Source organism: Podarcis pityusensis (assembly GCF_964106645.2).
Source record: "Podarcis pityusensis genome assembly, chromosome: 12".
In the NCBI taxonomy this organism is placed as follows: Eukaryota; Metazoa; Chordata; class Lepidosauria; order Squamata; family Lacertidae; genus Podarcis; species Podarcis pityusensis.
In genome coordinates, this window is record NC_138037.1 from 43,185,244 (window position 1) to 43,206,260 (window position 21,017).

The window sequence follows — 21,017 nt, forward strand, 5'->3', positions numbered from 1 at the left end:
TTACAACGGCCGCCGCCGCCCCACCTCCGCGCTGGAAACCAAAGCCTCGCGACGGCCCGAGCAAAGAAGCGAGGCACGCCGGGATTTGTAGTCCCGCGCGGCTCCGTTCCCCTTTAACTTTTGCGCGAGGGTTAAACGGACGGCGAAGGGCGCCGTTCTCAGCGTGCAGCGCGGGCGCGCGGAGCATGGCGGGATTTGTAGTGCCGAGTTTCTGTCAGGGCTTCATCTCTGGGGAGGTTGTGTCGTGAGGGGAAGCTATTTCTCGTCTCTTAATGCGACGGCCTCGTCCACCCAGACCTTGGAGTGCGTCTCACTGGAATGAGTGGGGCTTACTCGCGAGTAGGCATGCCTAGGTCTGTAGTGCCAGGATGCTCCCAGACAAAGGGCTTGGGTGCTTGGTTTTGTTTTATTTTTAAAACACTTCTTTATAATGCTTTGTAGTCGAGAGGATTCCATAAGCCGTAAAATATTTGCAGCAAGCAACATTTAAAATAATAATAATAATAGGCATAGCGCTTGGGAGACCATGGTGCGAGTCTCTCCTCAGCCATAAAGCTCGCTAAGTAACCTTGGGCCAGTCACCATTTCTCAGCCTAGACTACCTCCCAGGGATGTTGTGAGGATTGAAATGGAGAGGAGGAGGAGAACCTTGAGCTCCTTGGGAGAATAGGCAAAGTATAAATGTAATGAACACCAACACCCATAGCAGCCACGGGTCAATGCCTGGGAAAATGCTTGGGCAAACTAGTGTTTTATATATATTTATTTATTTGGTTTTTCAGATTAAAGTTTTACTATCACATATCCAACATATAACATAAAAACAAGATTAAAAGTGTTTCCTGGACTTCCCTCCTCCCCTTTGTGGGTCCTATTGTAAATCATTTCCTCCTGAATATTTTATAATATAATCCAAATCTTTTACATCTCCGTTATGTCCAAAATTCACCATCACGCTACAAGTGTTATTCCAATCCTACTAACAATTTTAGCTGTTTACAATGGTTTTTAAGGTAAATTATAAATTTCCTCCCATTCCTTATTAATATTTTGGTCTTCTGATTGTTCTGGTCAAAAAAAAAAAAAGGCAAACTAGTGTGTTTTAAGCAAGGGCTGGAAACTATGTAGTTGTTGGAGCTAGTGTGGTATAGTAGTTAAGAGCAGTGGACTCGTAATCTGGTGAACCGGGTTCGCTTCCCTGCTCCTCCACATTCAGCTGCTGGGTGACCTTGGGCTAGTCACACTTCTCTGAAGTCTCTCAGCCTCACTCATCTCACAGAGTGTTTGTTGTGGGGAAGGAAGGGAAAGGGAGATTGTTAGCCGCTTTGAGGCTCCTCAGGGTAGTGATAAAGCAGGATATCAAATCCAAACTCTTCTTCTAACTTTACCTCGGCTAGGAGAGTATTTCACAAGGTAGCTGCCACCACAGAAAAGGCTCTCCTGGTTTCCACAGTTTGGGGTACAATCAGAAAAGTGTCGGCTGAAGATATTGGTGAACGGTGGCAGGTCTATATAAAAGAAGGTGTTCTCTCAGGTAATCTGACCCAAGTTACTGCAAATGAATCATTCAGATGCCACAAGCAGGCCATTGGCATACTATTAAAAAATAATAATACTGGCTTTTATTTTGATGCTGAGGGTACATGGAAGTTGTAACAAAAACTTACATGCGTGAGCAGCACCAGTAAATGCCCATCTGGAAGCACCCTAAATCACCTGAGTTCCCAGAATAAAAACCCATAAAAACACCTGAAGTCACCTGGCTTGTTTTAAACCAGTCTTCGACAAGCTGATGCCTTCCATGTCTTTTGGAATCAGTCCCAGGCATCGTAAAAACTTCCAAACATGTCGGCTTGGTCATGTGGGGAGGAAGGGGAGCAATTGAGCCCAAGGCTTGCAGCTTATTCATGTTATGCTATATTTGTCAAAATGCAGCAAGAGATCTTGGCTGGATCATCTGTGCAACCAAGTTCCACACAAGGAAGTCAATCAGGCAGGTGGTCACTGCGGAAAACCATTTCCCAAGCCCTAAGCTTGACATGTTTTCTGAGTGTAAGGCTGGCAAGGCTCCTTGTGCTGCAGTTCCCAAGCACCTGGCAACCAGCTGGTTGGGACAACTTACCTGCCATTTTCCAGATGTCATTATGAAATCAGATGACTGACAGGTGGGTTGACTGCCCACATGTCGAAGTTGACCCACAGGGGTGGGGACAGATGACAATCTGGCCCACCAGGCTAAAAAGGTTCCTACCCTGTGCTAAACCAAGGCTTAGTGTGGTATTTTCATATGACCAGTGAGTTGAAAAGTACGGTTTAAATTTGCTCCTTGCAGCATGACAACATAAATACATTCCTAAGACATAATATTTTTTTTTGCATAGAATGTTCATTCCCATCTTTTGTGGTATTGAAATGGTAGACAAAATATGAAAGCGATACACCTCTTGCCCACCAGTTTTTGAGACTCCCAGTCTCTTTACTGAGCTATGTGAGCCATCATCTGCTTCATGACAAGCCATTTGTACTCATTTTGTCTCAGCTGGGACTTCATCTGCTTTACTACTATCTCTAGTCTCTAGCTTTCTCCTAACCAAGGATTCCACTTTATCTGGGTAGAACCTCATATTATGGCCCTATTTCTACAATCCTTTCGGCCTACAATAGCCATGGTTTTTAGTCAGCAATGGTTTATAGCCACGCAGCCATCAGTATGTGATGAAGATCAATCACTGCTGATCACCGTTTGCTAGGACGAGAGTGAGGACCCACAGTGGCTCTCCAGATATTTGAGTTCAATATCTGGAGTTCAGCTCCCATGAGCCCCAGCTAGTGTGGCCAATGGTCAGGGACGATGGGAGTTGTAGTCCAAAACATCTGCCATAGGTCAGAGAAGGTTCGCCTGGAGTCTAGTCTTATGCAAACAAATTATGGCATAAGCTGTCATAGAGTAGAGCCCACTTCATCAGATGCATGGAGCATGCTCCCAATTTACCGTATGCATATAAAACATGATTGTAAAGGAAGGGAAAACGTAAAGGTTGGGGTTAAATGGCAATATAATGCAAATACTAGACAACTGAGTTAGAGCTTATATGCAAAATGACTTTTCACAGAAACAGTAAGTAACTGGTTGTTATAACAACCAACAGCCTGTGGAGGGTTGCAGGCTTTTCATCCTTGTGTTAAGGGAAGGAAGGTGTCGGTGCAGTCATTTATTATTCAGTCTTCATTTCTAGGAATGGTATAGTGATGAAGGGTTGTTGGCATTTAATTTTGGTATCTACTTTGTTCTCTTAAAGTTTACCCCTTCCTTACCCCTTTTCATAAATTTTCTTCATAAATGTTTTGACTAGTAGATGTTCTAGTTTACCCTGGAAATAGGTCAATACGTGCTAATTTTCTGCAGTTTCCATCAAGCTGCAGTCAACTATCACTTGCTTTTGAGAGCTTAGCTAGGGCTTTACGATTAATGGAGTTTAATAGTAGCTATTTGTTTTGGGGGTTTTGGATTTGTGTTAATTTGATCCTGTTCTTTTCTTTATATTTCAGAGGACACAAGTATTCATCAAGCTGTGACCTGTAAGAGTGAAGATCCTATATTATATGGATTCTATAACAGAGCATAATTTTTATTTAGATAAAGTATGGGTGCAGTGTGAGAACAGCAGCTGTTTAAAATGGAGACTCTTATCACGTGAGGATGCAACACATGTTACTCCTAATGAACCATGGTATTGTTATATGAATCCTGATCCTTGGTTTAACAACTGTTCTGTTTCTGAAGAACATTTTCCAGAGGAGTCTCAGTTTCAAAAACATGGATTAAAATATGTGTATTCAAAGCTTCCTCTAGGAAGCTTAGTTTTGGTGAAAATGTACCGGTGGCCAAGGTAAGGTTTAAAAATTTAACATTTAATTGCAGGTAACACAGAGTCGCTATATATTTTGAATGCAGTAGTCTGAGAAGACATAAAAACAATTCTAGCCTTGAAGAATGGGGGATAAAACAATTTTCCATTCTACTCCAGTTATTCTGTTCTGATACGGTATTGTCTCAGGAGGCCTAGTTAAAAAGTATACCAAAACAGTATGCTTCAGAAAAAAATAGGAGAAAGTGGAAAACATGTTTGTTTGTTTTTGTTTGTTTGTTTTAAAAAAAGATTGTTCATGATAAGCACAAGCAAATGTTACAAGAACAAGGAAAGCACAAGAACAAGGAAAGCAAGTAGGGGAGCAGTCCTAAGCTCCCCATAAGGCTGGCTAAAGAGTCATAGGATGTGACAGAAATGCTGCTTCACCAGCAGAAAGGGCATTGTGCCAGCAGGTCAGCCCTGGAGGTTCTTCCCCAATGTACCTGTGGAAAGTTCCATGGGTGTAAATGTACCAGTAGCATTGTTCCCACTGGTGGTGGGCTCCAAAATGAGGTATTCCAACAGCTTGTCAGGCATGGGCTTGGACCTAGATGACTAAAGTATTCCTCATTCTCTTAACATGCCCCCAAAGTGAGCCTTTAACTATGACAGTCGAGGAGCTGGCATGGTTATTTTAGGATTTCATTTTCTTTTTTTTGCAACAGGATGAAAATATCCATGTACACACAGCTCCTGCCTGGCCATGCCAAACTAGCAGGCTGTGGATTTGTGAATGCTGTACTGCAGATCCCCATCCCCATCAAGTACATAGGATTGCTCTGCAATGTGCCTTTATTTTGAAAGACAAGTTATTAAAGATCCCTGTGCTGGTGTGTGTGTGTGTGTGTGTGTGTGTGTATAAAGTTGCCAGTTATTGATGTTTCTGACTAAAAAAAAAATTGGGAGCATGTGTATTATATGCTTTTTCTTTCCCCGAACTGATTTTTTGAAAACATTTTATTTTAAGATGGCCTGCCATTCTTTGTCCTGATCCTACTAATGGACAGTATGTAACATACGACTTGGATGGAGATGTTGAAAGTCATCATGTAGAATTCCTGGGAAAACCCCATTCTAGGAGCTGGGCTGCTATAAAATATATTAGCATTTATCCTAGCTCATTTAAGGTAGGAGTTTTTAAAACTGTATTTGTTTTCTTATTGATCATAACTTTAAAACCACATAATACATATCTGCTAGATATGAACTTCCCTCATAACTAAAAAACAAAAAAACACCTCATAGAAGCAGAATGTTGGGATTGAAAATTTAGATTTGTCAACAAATTATTTAGGGTTATACAGAACACCCATTACCTCTGACTTATAGATTCCAATGTACGGCAGCTTACACCTACCACTTGAATGGCCAGCAAGGTAATTTTTGAAAGAACTGGTTTTTATTTATTTATTGCTTGCTTTATTCTAGGCATTTGTACCCTGACAGCTGATGAATTATTAGGCCAAAATTCCACCGATCCTCTCTTTGGAGTAGCTGGAGAAATGAATTTGGTTTCTCCATTTCTCCAAAGGATGGTTGGTACTGTCAGAAATGACTTCACCCATTTGTTAAATAATACACAGATTCAAACTTGCAAGAATCACAGTTCTGGTTAGTGGCTGTGGATTTATTTTGAAAATTCCATACACTTCTGCATGGAAAAGGTTCTGCTATTAGAAGCCTTAAAAAATCTATGTAAACGGCATATATTGAGCTAATAATGTGAAGCCTGCCAGACCTGATGGGGTCTGTAAATGTACCAAATTCTAAATTGATCTAAAGAAAATTGCCACAGGTGCAGCAACTTTCACGAAAACTACAGATGCACTTTATTCAGTGCTGAGGAAGGCAATCTTTCACTGTTTGATAAGGTTCTGAGTAGCGTTAAAAAGGTTATTAAGATTTTCATGCCCCATCATTGAGGGCTGTAGCAGCAACTGTGGGCAAAAAAAGGAAGATAGGATATGCACAGATTGATTTTTGAAGCAGAATTTTTGCCAGGATTACAACAGTATACAGTGGTACCTCGGGTTACATACGCTTCAGGTTACATACACTTCAGGTTACATATGCTTCAGGTTACAGACTCCGCTAACCCAGAAATAGTACCTCGGGTTAAGAACTTTGCTTCAGGATGAGAACAGAAATCGTGCTCCGACGGCGCGGCAGCAGCAGGAGGCCCCTTTAGCTAAAGTGGTGCTTCAGGTTAAGAACAGTTTCAGGTTAAGTACGGACCTCAGGAATGAATTAAGTACTTAACCCGAGGTACCACTGTATACAGAAGCTACATACTGGATGCTGTGAGCAATGCCTATTTATTTGGTTATGAAATATGACAGGGGACCAATGGTTTGGCAAGTGTTTGTCAACCTTTAGAAATCTGAGACGTATTGGGAAACCTGAGATGATTCCCTGTAACACGATTGCTCTAGCATTGTAGTAAGGCTCTGATGCTTCATAAGGCAATACAGGACTAAGACGTGGGGTATTTTTGCTGACTCTAGAACTTCATCCTCACCATCTGGATTTCTCCTAAAAGACCAAGGAAAAGCACAATTTCTGATATTGCATTACATCATTATGGTGTGCATCCATTATGTGGTATATCAGCCTTAGCTTCCAGTTGCCTGGCTTTGTGAAGCCAACATGTGAGAGCCTTAAATCTGGTCCTAAACTGGATTTTAAAAATAATAGTAATGAAATAGTAACAGACAGAGAGTCACAGTAATGTGGTACTCTTGTAACCCCAGACAAACATTTATTTCAAGCTCATACTGTGGCAAGGAGAATGAAGTTGAAGTGGAGGAGAGCAACCAGCCTTAGCTTGCAGTTTGTCTAGATAAATTCTAAAACTGGAGAATTACAGTTCATTCACTACCTTTAATGCACAAGATTTAACTTTTGGAATTCAGAACATGCTTTGCTCATCTAGGCCAACAGCAGATAGATGTTCCAATTACATAACTTTATTCCAACAGAGATTAGGCAATCCTCATCTGTTGTTGACTTTAAATTAGCTTAAAGACGCAGGTTTATTTCATTTTATGTAAGAAATTTATATACCACCCTTTGCCAAAAGGCCACAGGGTGGTTTACTGCATAGTATCATGTTAGCATGATTTAGCTACTTAAAATAATGTCCACAAAATACAAAAATAAGAGTTATATAACTGCTTCATAATAATAAATACATAGTTGGTTACAGTGTTTAAGTATTTGCAATGTCAACACAGCAAAAACCCACAACTCAACACCTCCCTGCAAAATACAAGAGTCTAATAACACATTATCATTTACTGTAGAATATAATGTGTTTAACAACAACAGTAGTATAACTATATAAAAGCCTTTTAACCTAAGATATTGGATGCTGTTCTTCAGAGTGAGGTGTGTGACTTTTTGTTTTGGTATGCTGGTCTAAATGCTTTTGGGATGGACTTGGATACATTAAACTGTTTAAAAGAATGTTGCTGATGGGTTTTATGGACATGTACTGTATTTGTATATGGTTGTAAACCATTTTGAGAAACAATCTTGCCTAAAAAGCAGTCTAAACGTCTATAAAATACAGCATGAATTAAACTGTCAACATACCTTTACTGTTTTAATCAAATTAGCTGTCTACCAACAGATGAATTTTCCATACACATGCTAGCGTTTACGGATTTCGTTTTTACTAGTCAAAGGCTTCTTTGTTAGCTTCTGGGTCAGAGGCTGTGTATACAGTTTGTTTTCTCATTTGCACATTGTTGTACATGTTAGAACAGTTGGATATGTTTCCACATCACCTGCTGTAAGTCCACATCTGTGGCTGGAGAGGGTTTTGAAGAATATATTTCAATATATTTTTGTAGTCCCAAGTTAATTTATGTGGTTAGTTGCATCACGGTTGGGAAGTTTTGATTGTAGCCACTTTCGCATTCAATCTGATGAAAAAACTGTAATGGTTTTAATAATAATAATAATAATTTTTATTTATACCCCGCCCTCCCCGGCCAAGGCTGGGCTCAGGGTGGCTAACAAGCAATAATAAAAACAAGTTGAATGAATACAACTTAAAAACAAGATTAAAATACAACATTAAAATATTGAAACATTAAAATATTAAAATGCAGCCTCATCACAGGAGGAAAAAGGAAAAAGGAAAAAGAAAGAGGGGGAGGGAATCAAATTGGCTCCAAGCCAAAGGCCAGGCGGAACAACTCTGTCTTACAGGCCCTGCGGAAAGAAATCAGATCCTGCAGGGCCCTGGTCTCATGAGGCAGAGCGTTCCACCAGGCCCTGGCTCTGGTTGGAACTAATCTAACTTCCTTAGGGCCCGGGACCACTGGGGTGTTGCTCTTTATGGACCTTGAGGCTCTCCGTGGGACATACCAGGAGAGGCGGTCCCATAGGTACGAGGGTCCTGGGCCGTGAAGGGCTTTAAAGGTCAAAACCAGCACCTTAAATCTCACCCTGTACTCCACTGGGAGCCAGTGCAGCTGGAAAAGCAGTTAAGTTAAGTCGATTTCACCACTCACTTCTGTTGAGCGGTTGTGGTGTGATGTTCTTTTACCTCCTTAATATTCAGCTGTCAGCAGTGGTTTTCAAACAGCAAATGTCAAGATCCATTCACTTTTTTATGTTATCAAAGTTAAGTGTTAGTTTTGGTACAACATAAAAATGCTGCTCAAATCTTTTCTTTTGCTCCTTTTAGTGCGGGTAAAGTTTCTTCCTATTTATTGTATGAACTCTTCTGTAGCTAAATCTCCTGCCAATCATTTAGTAGTTTGATAAAACGCCCTTAAATCTCCTCTTATTTCTGCCATTTCCACTTCAAATGCCTGCCTATCAATAAATGCTCTTCTGTCCTCTGATTGATCTTTGAAACTCCATCATATTTTTTTCTTTATTCTTCCTTTCATTCTCTACTTGGCCTGTTTTCTTTTTATGTGACATTGCAAATCTACTCCTTTCTTCTTCCCTTACCAAATTCAAGGACAGTCACTGTTGACTAAAGAAATGACTGATGACTGTTCTCAGGCCTTTTCCATGTCATTATCTGAGAGATGGAAAAGCCTGAAAGCAGATATACACAGTCAGTCTTTATTTGGCTGTTGTCATACTGTCTCCACTCAAGGCCATAATCTTATAGCTCTATTTGCAGGAAGTAAATGTGGCTTAGCTTCAGCTGCATCAGCTTACAGTCTTTATTCAACCTTTCTTGGAACATGCACCAGGCTAATGATCTATTGGTTTCACACATTTGTGTATTCATAAGCCATCCTTTAGGACAGGAATGCCCAACCTCTGGAAATGTAGGTTCACGTTAAGAATTATATAGAAGAGGGAATTTCAGCAGATGCAAGTTGTGCTGCCATAGCGCTGCAGCTTTGTCACTTGAAACGCCCCAATTCTAAAATGCTTGCTATCACTGCTTTTAAAAGTTTCCTGGCTTTTTAAAGGCAGCTACTCCAAAAGCCGCATATGAATACTGTTATGTATTGAAGTACTCACCCTGGCCACCAGGGGTATTGTGTATATAGTTTTCACTCAGGTCCACGCCAGTTAATTTAGGCGGGAAATCCTGGGATGTTATTGTTACAATGTTGACAGCCAGCTGCCTATAAAAGCAGGCCAGCTGAGCTGTTCAGTTCAGTTCAGTCCCAGCTTACTATAAAGAACTACTTGGAGAAATCTCTGTGTCGTCTGCTTTGTCAACCCACTACTTAATAAATACAGTAATTAATATATATGTATATATATATATATTAATTGGCACAACATTTGACCTCTGCTGTGTACTACTCTCTGAATCCTATTTTCAGGACGTTCTTCTTTGGGAGAGCTTTTTGATTATGTATTATAGGGAAATGGTTGTGATTCTCTGTCTCAACATCTAATAAACAGATGACTTAACTGCCAGCTAGGTATGGGGTGGGGGGAAACTTCTACCGTTAAAGGAATACTCTAGCTGAATGGGTAATCATAAACAATTATACTTTTGCAGCAGAATTCTGAAATACATTGCTCCAGAATAAATAGCACAGGTAACAACTTACTATTTTATACTTTTTAAGCCAGGCTTCCTCAACCTCGGCCCTCCAGATGGTTTGAGACTACAATTCCCATCATCCCTGACCACTGGTCCTGCTAGCTAGGGATCATGGGAGTTGTAGGCCAAAAACATCTGGAGGGCCGAGGTTGAGGAAGCCTGTTTTAGGCCATACAGTTATTGGAGCATCTGTATGGCTCCTCAAATGTATCCAAGCAATAGTGCTACATTTTGATGGCAAAAATGAGGGTGGTTACAGAGCCTAGTTGTAGGGTTCATAGATGATTCAAACAGCTTCTAAACACAGGATGGTGCTCTGTTGATCAAGAGGTGGCTCTACTTTATAAGCAGACAAGCCTGCTATTAAGATTAACTCAGATATAATTACCACAAATTGCACTTGAACCAAAGGCTTCTTGACATTGTGAATTCCTTTGTCGGTTTCTGAAATTAGCCTGTTCCTGATATTTTCCTTTATCCCCAAGTGGTTTACTATCTTCACAGATATGAAAACACCACAAAATAATAATAAAGCACACTATAGTGAAAACAACAAGAAGTAAACATTGATATCTTTTAATTACTGGCCAGAATAATTGCATATGCATAAAGTAGATTAGTCTTAAAAATAGAGGTGGCAGAGATAAAATGTGAAACCCAGAAACATTACCAATTAATAATTTTCAGAGATATTTAGAAATTGTTATCCTATGCAATCCATTAAGGAAGGCTTAGTTTAATAAAACTGTCTTAACTAGATCTAGTAAAAATATTAACTAAAGGCTTAACGTACCATGTTTTAAGTCCACTGCAGCTTCTGGTTCTGACAACATCTGAATACCGTATTTTTCGCTCTATAAGACGCACCAGACCACAAGACTGGTTTTTGGAGGAGGAAAACAAGAAAAAAAAAACAGCAAGAGGGATCGCTGTGCAGTGAAAGTAGCAATCCCTTTTGCTGTTCTGGCTTCTGTGATAGCTGCGCAGCCTGCATTCGCTCCATAAGACGTGCACACATTTTCCCTTACTTTTTAGGAGGGAAAAAGTGAGTCTTATAGAGCAAAAAATACGGTACTTGTTTTCAGTGCCACAGCTCCTGCTTTTGGGTTTGCTGTTTTCATTGGCACAGCTCCAGAAAATGCAGGTATCTTTTTATTTTTGTCAGTGCTGGTAAGTCAGTTGTACTGCACTTACCCTACTCACTGGTGTGAGATCATAACACTTGAATGAGCATGTAAAATATCCATCTGGGAGATGCTGCCATTCGGGGGCCCATATAGCATTTTAGAGTTAATCTGTGCTTTAGTTTGAAGTTTGGCTGATATATCTTAAGCATTTTAATTATAAGCTCCTGAGTTATTCCGAAGTTCCAAATAAAAGTTTGAATATTTAATATTATGATCTAGAAATTGCTTTTCAAAAATCAGTTGCTCTTTTCTCATGATGGAACCTGCCCAAAAGATTCTCAGTGACAGCTGCCAAGTCAGTTACTTTTGGTGAATTTCTGTCCTGTTTATAAATCCAGATAATTTGCACTTTGTAAAGGCAAGTTTAAATAACCTTGCATTTGAAATTTCCTGGTTGGAATCTATGTATCACTTCTGGATTGGAATCCATGTGTTATAGATGTATAGCTATTAGGTGTTAATACATGCATTTTGAATTTTCCACTGATTAAAAAGTTCTTAAATCTGTTTCCAAGCAAATATGAGGCTCACATAATAAACCCTTCCTGCCAGCAGCACTTTTCTGGTTGCAGTCTCAGAAAGCAGCCAAGGTAGAAGGGAGGGAGGCCGCTGGTATATGCAGAGAGTTCATTTCTGAGAGTGCACACCAATAAACTAGTATTGAGACCAACTACTACTAGGGACCGTTGCACTCCAGGAGTAGCTTCCATGGGCGTAACCCTTCAGAGCAGGATTAACCAAAGATCGTAATTCATTTGTGGTGGGCTTCTGATGCTCATCTCGTGTTTGAAGTAAGCATTGCCAAGCCCCCAAAGTTAATTCCCAGGCTGAGCCTAGCAAACTTCAGTGGCATTGGTACCTCAAATTATAAAAAGGTAAAGGACCCCTGACAGTTAAGTCCAGTCGCGAATGACTCTGGGGTTGTGGCGCTCATCTCGCTTTACTGGCCGAGGGAGCCGATGTTTGTCTGCAGACAGTTTTTCTGGGTCATGTGGCCAGTATGACTAAGCTGCTTCTGGCAAAAACAGAGCAGTGCACGGAAACACCATTTACCTCTAAGTTTTGTAGAGGAAAAATACCCCAATGTGAATAGAATAATCAATACAAAATAGGATAATTCTACTACTGGAATATTTGAAAAGCTTTTTATTTGAAAAGGGAAGTTTCATTCTGATTCCAAAATCATTTACAGCCTGAAATACAGTTCAGTTAAAACCTAAGAACTAGGATTTAAACATATACTGCATAATCAGCTTAGATCTGTATGTCATCTTAATTGGATAATGGATTAGAGTTTGAAATGGTTAAGCTGGAATACACAAATGAGGTATCTTGAAAGAGCTATAGTGAGGTTTTTTAAGCCCTAGGAATTGCTTTATTAGATTAGATCAAATGCCTATCTAGTTGCACATGCTGTTTAAAACAGTGAGTAAGTCAGATGTTTGGAAGCTTGCAAGCGGAGTAACCATGGAGATGGCTATCTCCAGTAATTTTCCCCAGTATCTGGTTATTAAAAGTATGATGCCTGAATATGGAGGCTCTATTATTATTATTATTATTATTATTATTATTATTATTATTTACTATTACAGCTAATAGACTTACAGATCAATGACTTTCTGTACTAAGTTTCCATCTAATTTAGCAGCCATCACTGTTTCTTAGCTATGGTTTGCACAAGTTGATTCCTTTTGCTTATTTTAATTGAAACGAGTGAGCAATTTTATTGGATGGGCTGGGAAGCTAAAATTTAGGGAGAGAATGATTTCTCTACCTATTTCAACATTTTATGAATCTATATCATGTATCCCCTTAGTCATGCTTTCTGTCATCTTAAAACCACTGCTTTATTTCCCTAATCACTTTAGTTGCTACTTTCTGTACCTTCTCCAGTTATCCTTTTAGAAATTGCGTTACCAGAGGTGAACACAGTGTTCTGAAAGGCAGTGCAGCTTCTACTAACACATTTGGATAGGAAGACTATCTTTAGCTGTTTTTGTCCCAATGGATATCTGAGATCAGATGTAACTCCTCTTAGGGGAGAAAATATGGAAGAGAAACGATATAAGGAAAGAACAATTTGAGGGAGAAAGTTCAGCATCCTCCTCGCCATGGGTGTAGCCAGCATTTTTGTGGGGGGGGGGAGCAGGCCTTTTGTATGAACTTGGGGAGGAGGCACAAGTTTCCTACCCTTAAGTTAGGTTCTTTCGTCCCTCAGATTCCTTGCAATCAAATTTTAAGATGATCTTTTAAAATATGTATTTCACCACAAGGTGGTGCACATGTATATTGAAAACGCACTAGCTTGAATCCTTTGTACTGTAAATAACTTTCTTGGAAATTCCTCATTTGTATGCTTGTACTGTCAAGAAAATACCTTAAATCAAGTAATACACATTTCATCACAATGTCATTTCTTTAAAAAGTGTGCATTACTGCATTGTGTGTGCACATAATTGTTGTGCATACATTACTATATCAAACTGAAGAGGTTGTGAATGACGTCTTCCCTTGTAATTAGCATGTATCCGCCTTGATAGACACACAAAAGGATGACTACTTTTGCTATCATAATTCTAGTTTTGTTTGTTTTTTTTAATTACAAGTATTCAAAGGGCAAACGGGTCTTTCATTAGGCATAGTTATTTGGAGCAATTAAGGGAATTAAAATAATTAGGATTTTGTGTTAGCTGTTCTGAAAAAAAGGTGATTTTTCAGGAAGATTATGTTAATTGAACCAACTATGGAGATCTAACAACACAATTTATTTTAGTTTTTGCTCTTAACATTTGTGCTTGGGCTTTTTAAAAAATAAATAAATCGAAAGCTTGCAAACAACCAGTGTAGTTCATTCGGTTTATTAAAATAATTACCCTTTTCTATTCTGTGTATGCTCCTATATAATATAAAGTTGCAGGTTCAGGGAGGATCATGCACAAACGCAACGAGGATGCAGAGCATTCCTTGCAAAGAGCAAGTCATTACTTTTGTATGGTGCGTATACTTAAAAAGTAAGCTTCGCCTATTTGAACAGCTTCATGGTTTGGACATCTATACAGAATACGTAGGGTTGGATTCAGAGATAGGCATGCTTAAATTAGTCATGTATTCCAACTTAATCCCATTGATTTTAGTGGGTCTGTGCTAAAGTTGACTTAAGTTTAGATTCCATCCCATTGATTTCTCTGGGTCTGTTTAAAAAAGACTAAACTGTATTTAACTCAGAGTTTAATAATAATAATAATAATGGGAGTTAAAAGGATGTTAATAAAAAGACTTGCTTGGGGTAAGAGCATTATTTATCGAGTATTACTCTGAAGCAACAACATTCATTTTAGTAAGACTTGTATATAATTTGAAGACAACGGGTTGCACCAGAAACTGAAGTGGGTACAAAAATAAAAAAGCAATACTGGGAAAGCCTGCGTAATTGTTGTGGGTCATGCTAATTTTCCCAAACGCAGAGAGGTGAATGGGAAGCTAACCAGCTGCTCAACCTTGTTAGAAGACACCAAGCTTGGAAATGTCTTCTAAAGCTACAATTCTAAATGAATTTATATGCAAATAAAGTCTAATTCAATCCATTGGACCTTACTTCCAAGTAAACATGAATAGGACCAATTTGTAATCTTAAGCGATTCTACAGTATGGAAAAACTGGTTTCTTTCCAATGTGTTGTCATTTTGGCTGAGGTTGGCTTGGACTAACATTATTCCCCTTTTTATTTGTTTGTTGCAGGGACATTTATTTCAGAAGTTTAGGAAAGCAAAAACAATTTAATAAAGTGTTTGTGTGCTGGGTACATATGTTGTCCCCTTTGTTGTGATCCGTGGTATTACTGGCCCTTTGATTATTTTTTAATGTAGTAGTCAAGGCTAAAGGTCAAATGAGGGCATGGTTAATAACATTCCCACAGCTATTCCTTTTGAAGCCTTTACCAACCCAGAATAAAATAAAAATAAAATCATGTCATTGATCCTATTTGTGCATGAGATCTTAACGAAACTTCTGGGTTCACAACATCATCTGTGAATGTGCTTGGATTCCCAAGGCAGAATTGCTAACCAAGGTTGTGTGCCCATTTCAGGAGTCCAGTCCCTGGCTTGATAACACAGCGAGCGTAATTAAAAAGGATGATTTATTGTCAAACCAAACAGACAACTCCGGATGGCCCTAACACAGCCCCCGCCATCATCAGTCATGATGACCCTTCTGAAGCCTGCTTCCAGTGAGACTAGAAGCAACTGAACTTTCACTTCACACATCTTTTTTACTTCCTATCTTGGAGCCCTCCCATTCGTGGAGACCTCAGACTGAGTGCGTCAGCACCCTACTCTTCCCCATTCTCCGAGAGGCTGTCTCTTAATTCTTCCTTCCGGAGAGCTTTGACTGCATTCTAGCTGGCTCCCTGCCATTCCCTTATCGGTAGGTCTGCATTCCAAGGGGCGGTGGAGTTGGCACAAACCGATGCTCATCCTGCATGGCAGTTAACCCTCTCTGTTCCTTCCTGCTGTCTTCCGCTGGCAGCAACCCTTCCCTGGGAGGTGGCTCATTCATGACAGCACATTACTGGTGTAAAATGCTACCAGGTTGTTATTTTTCTTAATTTGGATCGAAGCTGGGCTGGAGAAAAACACATCAGAACAGTAATTCATTAAAAAACAACACCACCAGATCGTGTCTAATGTTGTGGGTAAACCAATTCCCAAACTATCAGTCGGAGTGTCATGGTCCGGTTTACGGGCGGTTGAAGTCCCGGTAGAGGACGTCGGGACTAGGGGCAAGACGGCGGGGTGGGAGCAGGAACGAGAGTCCAGAAGCCAGGAGTCAAGAAGTCGAGGATCCGAGGATCAGGAAGCAAAGAGTCAAGAAGCCAAGGGTCCGAGGGTCAGGAAGTGAGGAGTCATGAAGCCAAGGGTCCGAGGATCAGGAAGCAAGGAGTCAAGAAGCCAAACAACAAGGCAGGAAGCGTGTTGCTGTGGCAAAGAGCCAAAGGGAAATGCTGACCTTATATCCCTTCCTGGCTCTTGCCACCAGGTGCTGTGAGTTACCAATCGGCCTCACCTGTGCGGCCACGCCTTGCCTCTTGAGAACAAACTTAGGAAAGCCCCGGGTCCTGCAAAACCCTACTGGTCACAGGGCCTGGCTCCTGCACGCACTCCTGACACGGCGTGCCTTGGGTGCAGAGTAAATGGGAGTGTGTACACAGCCTAAGTGTTGAAAAATGACATGCTTCAAAAGTATTTTGACTTTTCAAAACACGTTTCCATTTGTATTTTGACTTTTAAAAGTTGAAGCCAGTGGTTCCTAAAGGGGGCGGGTGCCACCCCCTGCGGGATGGTGGGATTACCTAGGGAGGCACTTAGAGGCATGGGGGCAGCAGCTGGAGGTGCAAATGACTATAACAGTTAGAAAAGCTGGTATCACCGGATCAAGTTTGTGAGGAAATTAAACTAGTTTTAATTAGGTCTTGAATAAGTGTGCAATTAATTTTTTACTGTGTTGATTTTTATTGTGTGATGTCCCTCAGTGGGTCGTGCAAACCACTATTTAGAATAATATTCTTTTTTTACAGGGTAGGGGGCACTGGGGAGTAGCTCATGGAACCAAGGGGGCAATAGCCCCCCCCAAGTTTGAGAACTTGGTCTAGGCCCCATGAGAGCAGTGCTTGGAAACTTTACTTGCAATGGTTGAGGTGGAAAACCTTTCGTTAATGTTTTTTGGTTTTGATTTAGAATGTCACTGTGCACACTAATTCTCCCAATACTGGCAGTTGTATAGATACCTTAGATCATCCTTGCATGGACCTAGAAGTTTGAAGGCTGTCTGAAGAGAAACAGGGAGCCCAGGACCATATGTCTACAAGGCAGTACAATCTTAAATGTTTCAATAACAAATGCTTTTAGCCAGGGCTTTTTTCCCCCAGTCTGAACTCACCAGAACTCAGTTCCAGCACCACTTTCTCTAGAAAAAATAGCACTGCTTTTAGCCATTTTACTCTGCTTGGTATTTGTATTTTAAAGGGGTACATGAGATCTGGATAAAGAGACAAGCCTATTGTGAAAGGGGTATACCCAAGACAGGTGAGTCAGCTTGTATAAGAGAAAGAGATGCCACCATTTTTGATAGGTAGGAAAATGAAATTATATATATTTTTTGAAAGGTTCAAAGTGACCTTGTGTATTAGGAGCTGATCCATAAATCCATGAGGGTACTATAGTTGAGTGCTTTATTATCTCAACTTTGAACTAGAACTCTAAAGTGTTTCTTAGGCTGCTTTTATGCATTAACTGCAAGATGTACAGTATACATAAATAATTTGCTTGCTTCCTTTACTCCATTTTTCCGGATGTAAAATGTGTTTCTTTTTATAAATCCACATTTGCTGGAATATGAGTGGTATGGTTTGTTTCTTTGCTTTGTGGGGATTCTAGAGAACATATTATGGGGCATCTGTATAAATATAGTAAATAAATAACTAAATAATTGATAGGGCAGATATTCCTCGTCAAAGGTAGTACAGTAAGCCTGCAACTTATGTTCACCTTACCTACGCGATCTCAATAAATAAAACACAGGAAAAATCAAAATATTTTAATTTAAATGCACTTTGGACTCAGATAACTAGTAACTGCAGGGGTGTTAGTTGAAGAAAATTATGCTGTACAGGTTTCATAATTCATAGTACCACATGGGTATAGCATAGATCAGAACTGAGCAGAGTCAACAAGCTATTTTGCTGCTTGAGGAAAAGGTCAATATGGCACCCTCCCTGTTCCAAATGCAAAAGCCAGCTCTTACTTGGTGAAAGGACCACATCCTCTCCCCTACCTGAGGGCAACAGAATAACTTAAGAGGTGCAAAGGGAATGGTAGAAGGATTCCCATCTCCGACATTAGCCACCCGAGGCAGCTGTCTCACTCTGTCTAATGGTAGGAGCAACCCTGGAACTAAAGAAGAGCAGGGCCCAAGGCAATAGTCAAGAAAGCATGCAGAAACTGTTTCCTTCCCTTCTCTGAAGAGATAACATTGGTGAAAGCAGCCTTTTGTCTATAGAGGACTAGATTGAGATTCCACGCTCCCCTACACAAACTGTATCTTCCTGTAGGAAACTAATCCAGCAAGACGTGCTTCAAAAAATAGACTGTCTGTTGACAAGATGATGGTAAAAAGAAAGAAAATATTAATAACTTCTAATCAGTTCTCTTTATTATCAAGGAGAATGCAATTTACAATTTCTGCATAAGCAGGGATTAGATGTTGAGTTTAGTTACTGGTGCCTAGCAACAAGCTAAAGGCATTTCTGTTAGATTTGTTTTCTATAATATTAAGGTAACCCTCTAAACTTAAATCTCTTTAATCATATAGCCTATATTTTGGGATTGTATAAATTAAGAATAGGAGCCTTTCATCTTTGCCTCTAAAGACTTCTCCCCTGCCCCCAACTTTGATTTCAGTTCAGTAAATGCAAATGCTAACAAACAGCATTACCAAGTTGCAATATATTGTTTGATCAGCAAGTACTGCATTGAAGTTCATTGTTTCAAAGGTTCCAGGTCATGCTCATAGTTTTGCTAACTATTGTGCCTTAAGCCTACAAGAGAAATTGCATAACAATTGAAATGGTTATGACACATAGTTTAGATACCAATAAATGGCTCTGTACATAGCAGAACTGGGCATGTTCAAGACCATGTGAAAAATTGCGTGGCTTCTACAGTTCAGCTTCCACAGGCCTAGTTCACTGTAAACTACAGTTTCCTTTTGTCTAAACTATGCTGTATTCCTTTTTTCATTCCTACAGGAGACTTCTTTCTCACCAGTGCTTCATTACACCGGAAGTCCTCAAAACAGCTTTATTTTTACTTCACTTTCACTTTATTTACCTTTCCACTCAAAGCAAAATAATTCTCAAATACCTAATTATAGTTAGTACAAAACTTAGTAAAACAGCATATTTTTATTGGTTTGGACTGAAGTCATATCTACAGTACAACTATTTGAACTCAATAGGGCTTCCTTCTGAGTAGACTTGTATAGAATTTCACTGTTAATATGTTGTTTCAAATGCCCACATTTAAATTATAAAGTTGTAAATGACATGGGATTTTTTAAAATGATTGATTGCATATGTAGTTGATACTGGATTTCACAGTGTAGTCAAATGGATTTACATTCATTTATAAGCTCCCAAAAATGAAGAGTTCAAAACTCTACCAACAGCACCTAACTCAGGATGAGGCAAATACATTTTGATCTATGAGACAAAATCAAACAATCCTCTTCCTCGTTTAAATTGGAGAAATAGACAACTTGCTTTAATGTCACCCAAAACTGCCAAATATGGGTCAGCTGTGTGTGTCTCTGCCTCATGTAAGTTCTAAAAACTGATATGGATAGCTAATTTTTTTTTTAATGGATGTTTCCATTTGGGGGAAAGGTATTAAAATGGGTTCATAATCTTAGATTTATAAATATATAATTATATATATTTGCAACTGCAGGTGTTTGTAACACATCCAAGACTAGCTGAGTCCATGCATTTTTTCCCCACGTATTTGTAATTTCAGAAACATAGTACTAATACTTTGATAGCTAATATAATGTGTGTGTTTTTCTGTAGGCCAATGTATACAAGAGGGGGAAAGTCTGGTATGAAAGTGCATTAGAAGAAGCAAACAAATTGCTGGCCTGTTCTGCTCAGCAAAGGCTTGAAATGTGCTACCTCTCAAAAAAGGGTACAGTTATATGGCTTTCTGTCTATATATTGACTTCATTGTTTGTTTGTATGCAAATTGGATACTACAGTAATTGTAATACACTAGTAATTGTACTATACAGTAATATAATGATTTCAAATTATTAAATGAAAACTAAGGCTTTCTATGTATAAGTGCTTCATGCAGATTGCTTGTGACCCTCGCTCCTTTATCTGTCTTCTACTCTGAGTGCTCATTCATGACATGCACCCGTTTGATATGTGGGGGTTGATTCTGCACAACATGTGTCCCTTCAAGGAGTGGCTGGATTGCTGCCATGGTCCTACCTGTAACACACATGAAATTTTCTGTAGCTGTCTCATCTATGTTGACCGTGTCATAATCCTGAATGACATTTCCAGAACATATCAATTGTAGATAGTGAGGCTGGTGCTGCTTACTGGGAGGAGGGGTGAGGCAGCAGTGAGGTCAGCATGGTGCGAGGGCACTGGCAGAGCCATTCTTGCACTCCTGGCAGTGCACTTCCATGGCACTAACCTCTCCACCACCTCCCCGCTTCCCTTCTACTTTCCAGTAAGCAGCAGCAGCATAAGCAAATGGAGGTAAGGTGAGCAGCACAGCCCCCCAAAATCATCCACTGCTGGAAAACACGACCACCAGAGGTGATAAAGGTAAAGGTAAAGGGACCCCTGACCATTAGGTCCGGTCGTGACCGACTCTGGGGTTGCGTCGCTCATCTCGCTTTATTGGCCGAGGGAGCCGGCGTACAGCTTCCGGGTCATGTGGCCAGCATGACTAAGCCACTTCTGGCAAACCAAAGCAGCGCACAGAAACGCCGTTTACCTTCCCGCCGGAGCGGTACCTATTTATCTACCTGCACTTTGACGTGCTTTCGAATTGCTAGGTTGGCAGGAGCAGGGACCGAGCAACGGGAGCTCACCCCGTCGCGGGGATTTGAACCGCGACCTTCTGATTGGCAAGTCCTAGGCTCTGTGATTTAACCCACAGCGCCACCAGAGGTGATAGCACTGTGTAAAACAATTCCACGGGGGGGGGGGCGGGTAAGCCCCACCCCACATAATTGATCACAAGATGTAGCACATGCACACCATTTGAATGGCAATGCCCTTCAACCTGGGTGGGGGGGAGGTCAGCCCCCTCAAAT

General features: G+C 40.2%; 1 protein-coding gene across 3 annotated transcripts in view; it reads left to right on the plus strand.

Annotated features, from left to right (window-relative positions):
* ZCWPW2 (zinc finger CW-type and PWWP domain containing 2) overlaps positions 1–21,017 on the plus strand; it is a 36,557-nt gene that overhangs the window by 2,442 nt on the left and 13,098 nt on the right. Inside the window, exons 1-5 of one of the 3 annotated variants that reach the window (XM_080975045.1) lie at positions 71–353; positions 1,398–1,534; positions 3,550–3,890; positions 4,879–5,038; positions 19,756–19,870. In XM_080975045.1, the coding sequence (XP_080831171.1) occupies positions 3,604–3,890; positions 4,879–5,038; positions 19,756–19,870 (562 nt within the window). In that variant the 5' untranslated portion in view covers positions 71–353; positions 1,398–1,534; positions 3,550–3,603. Of the gene's footprint in view, positions 1–70; positions 354–1,397; positions 1,535–3,549; positions 3,891–4,878; positions 5,039–19,755; positions 19,871–21,017 lie in introns of those variants that run through there. The other 2 variants (XM_080975044.1, XM_080975046.1) reach the window with 2 other exon arrangements.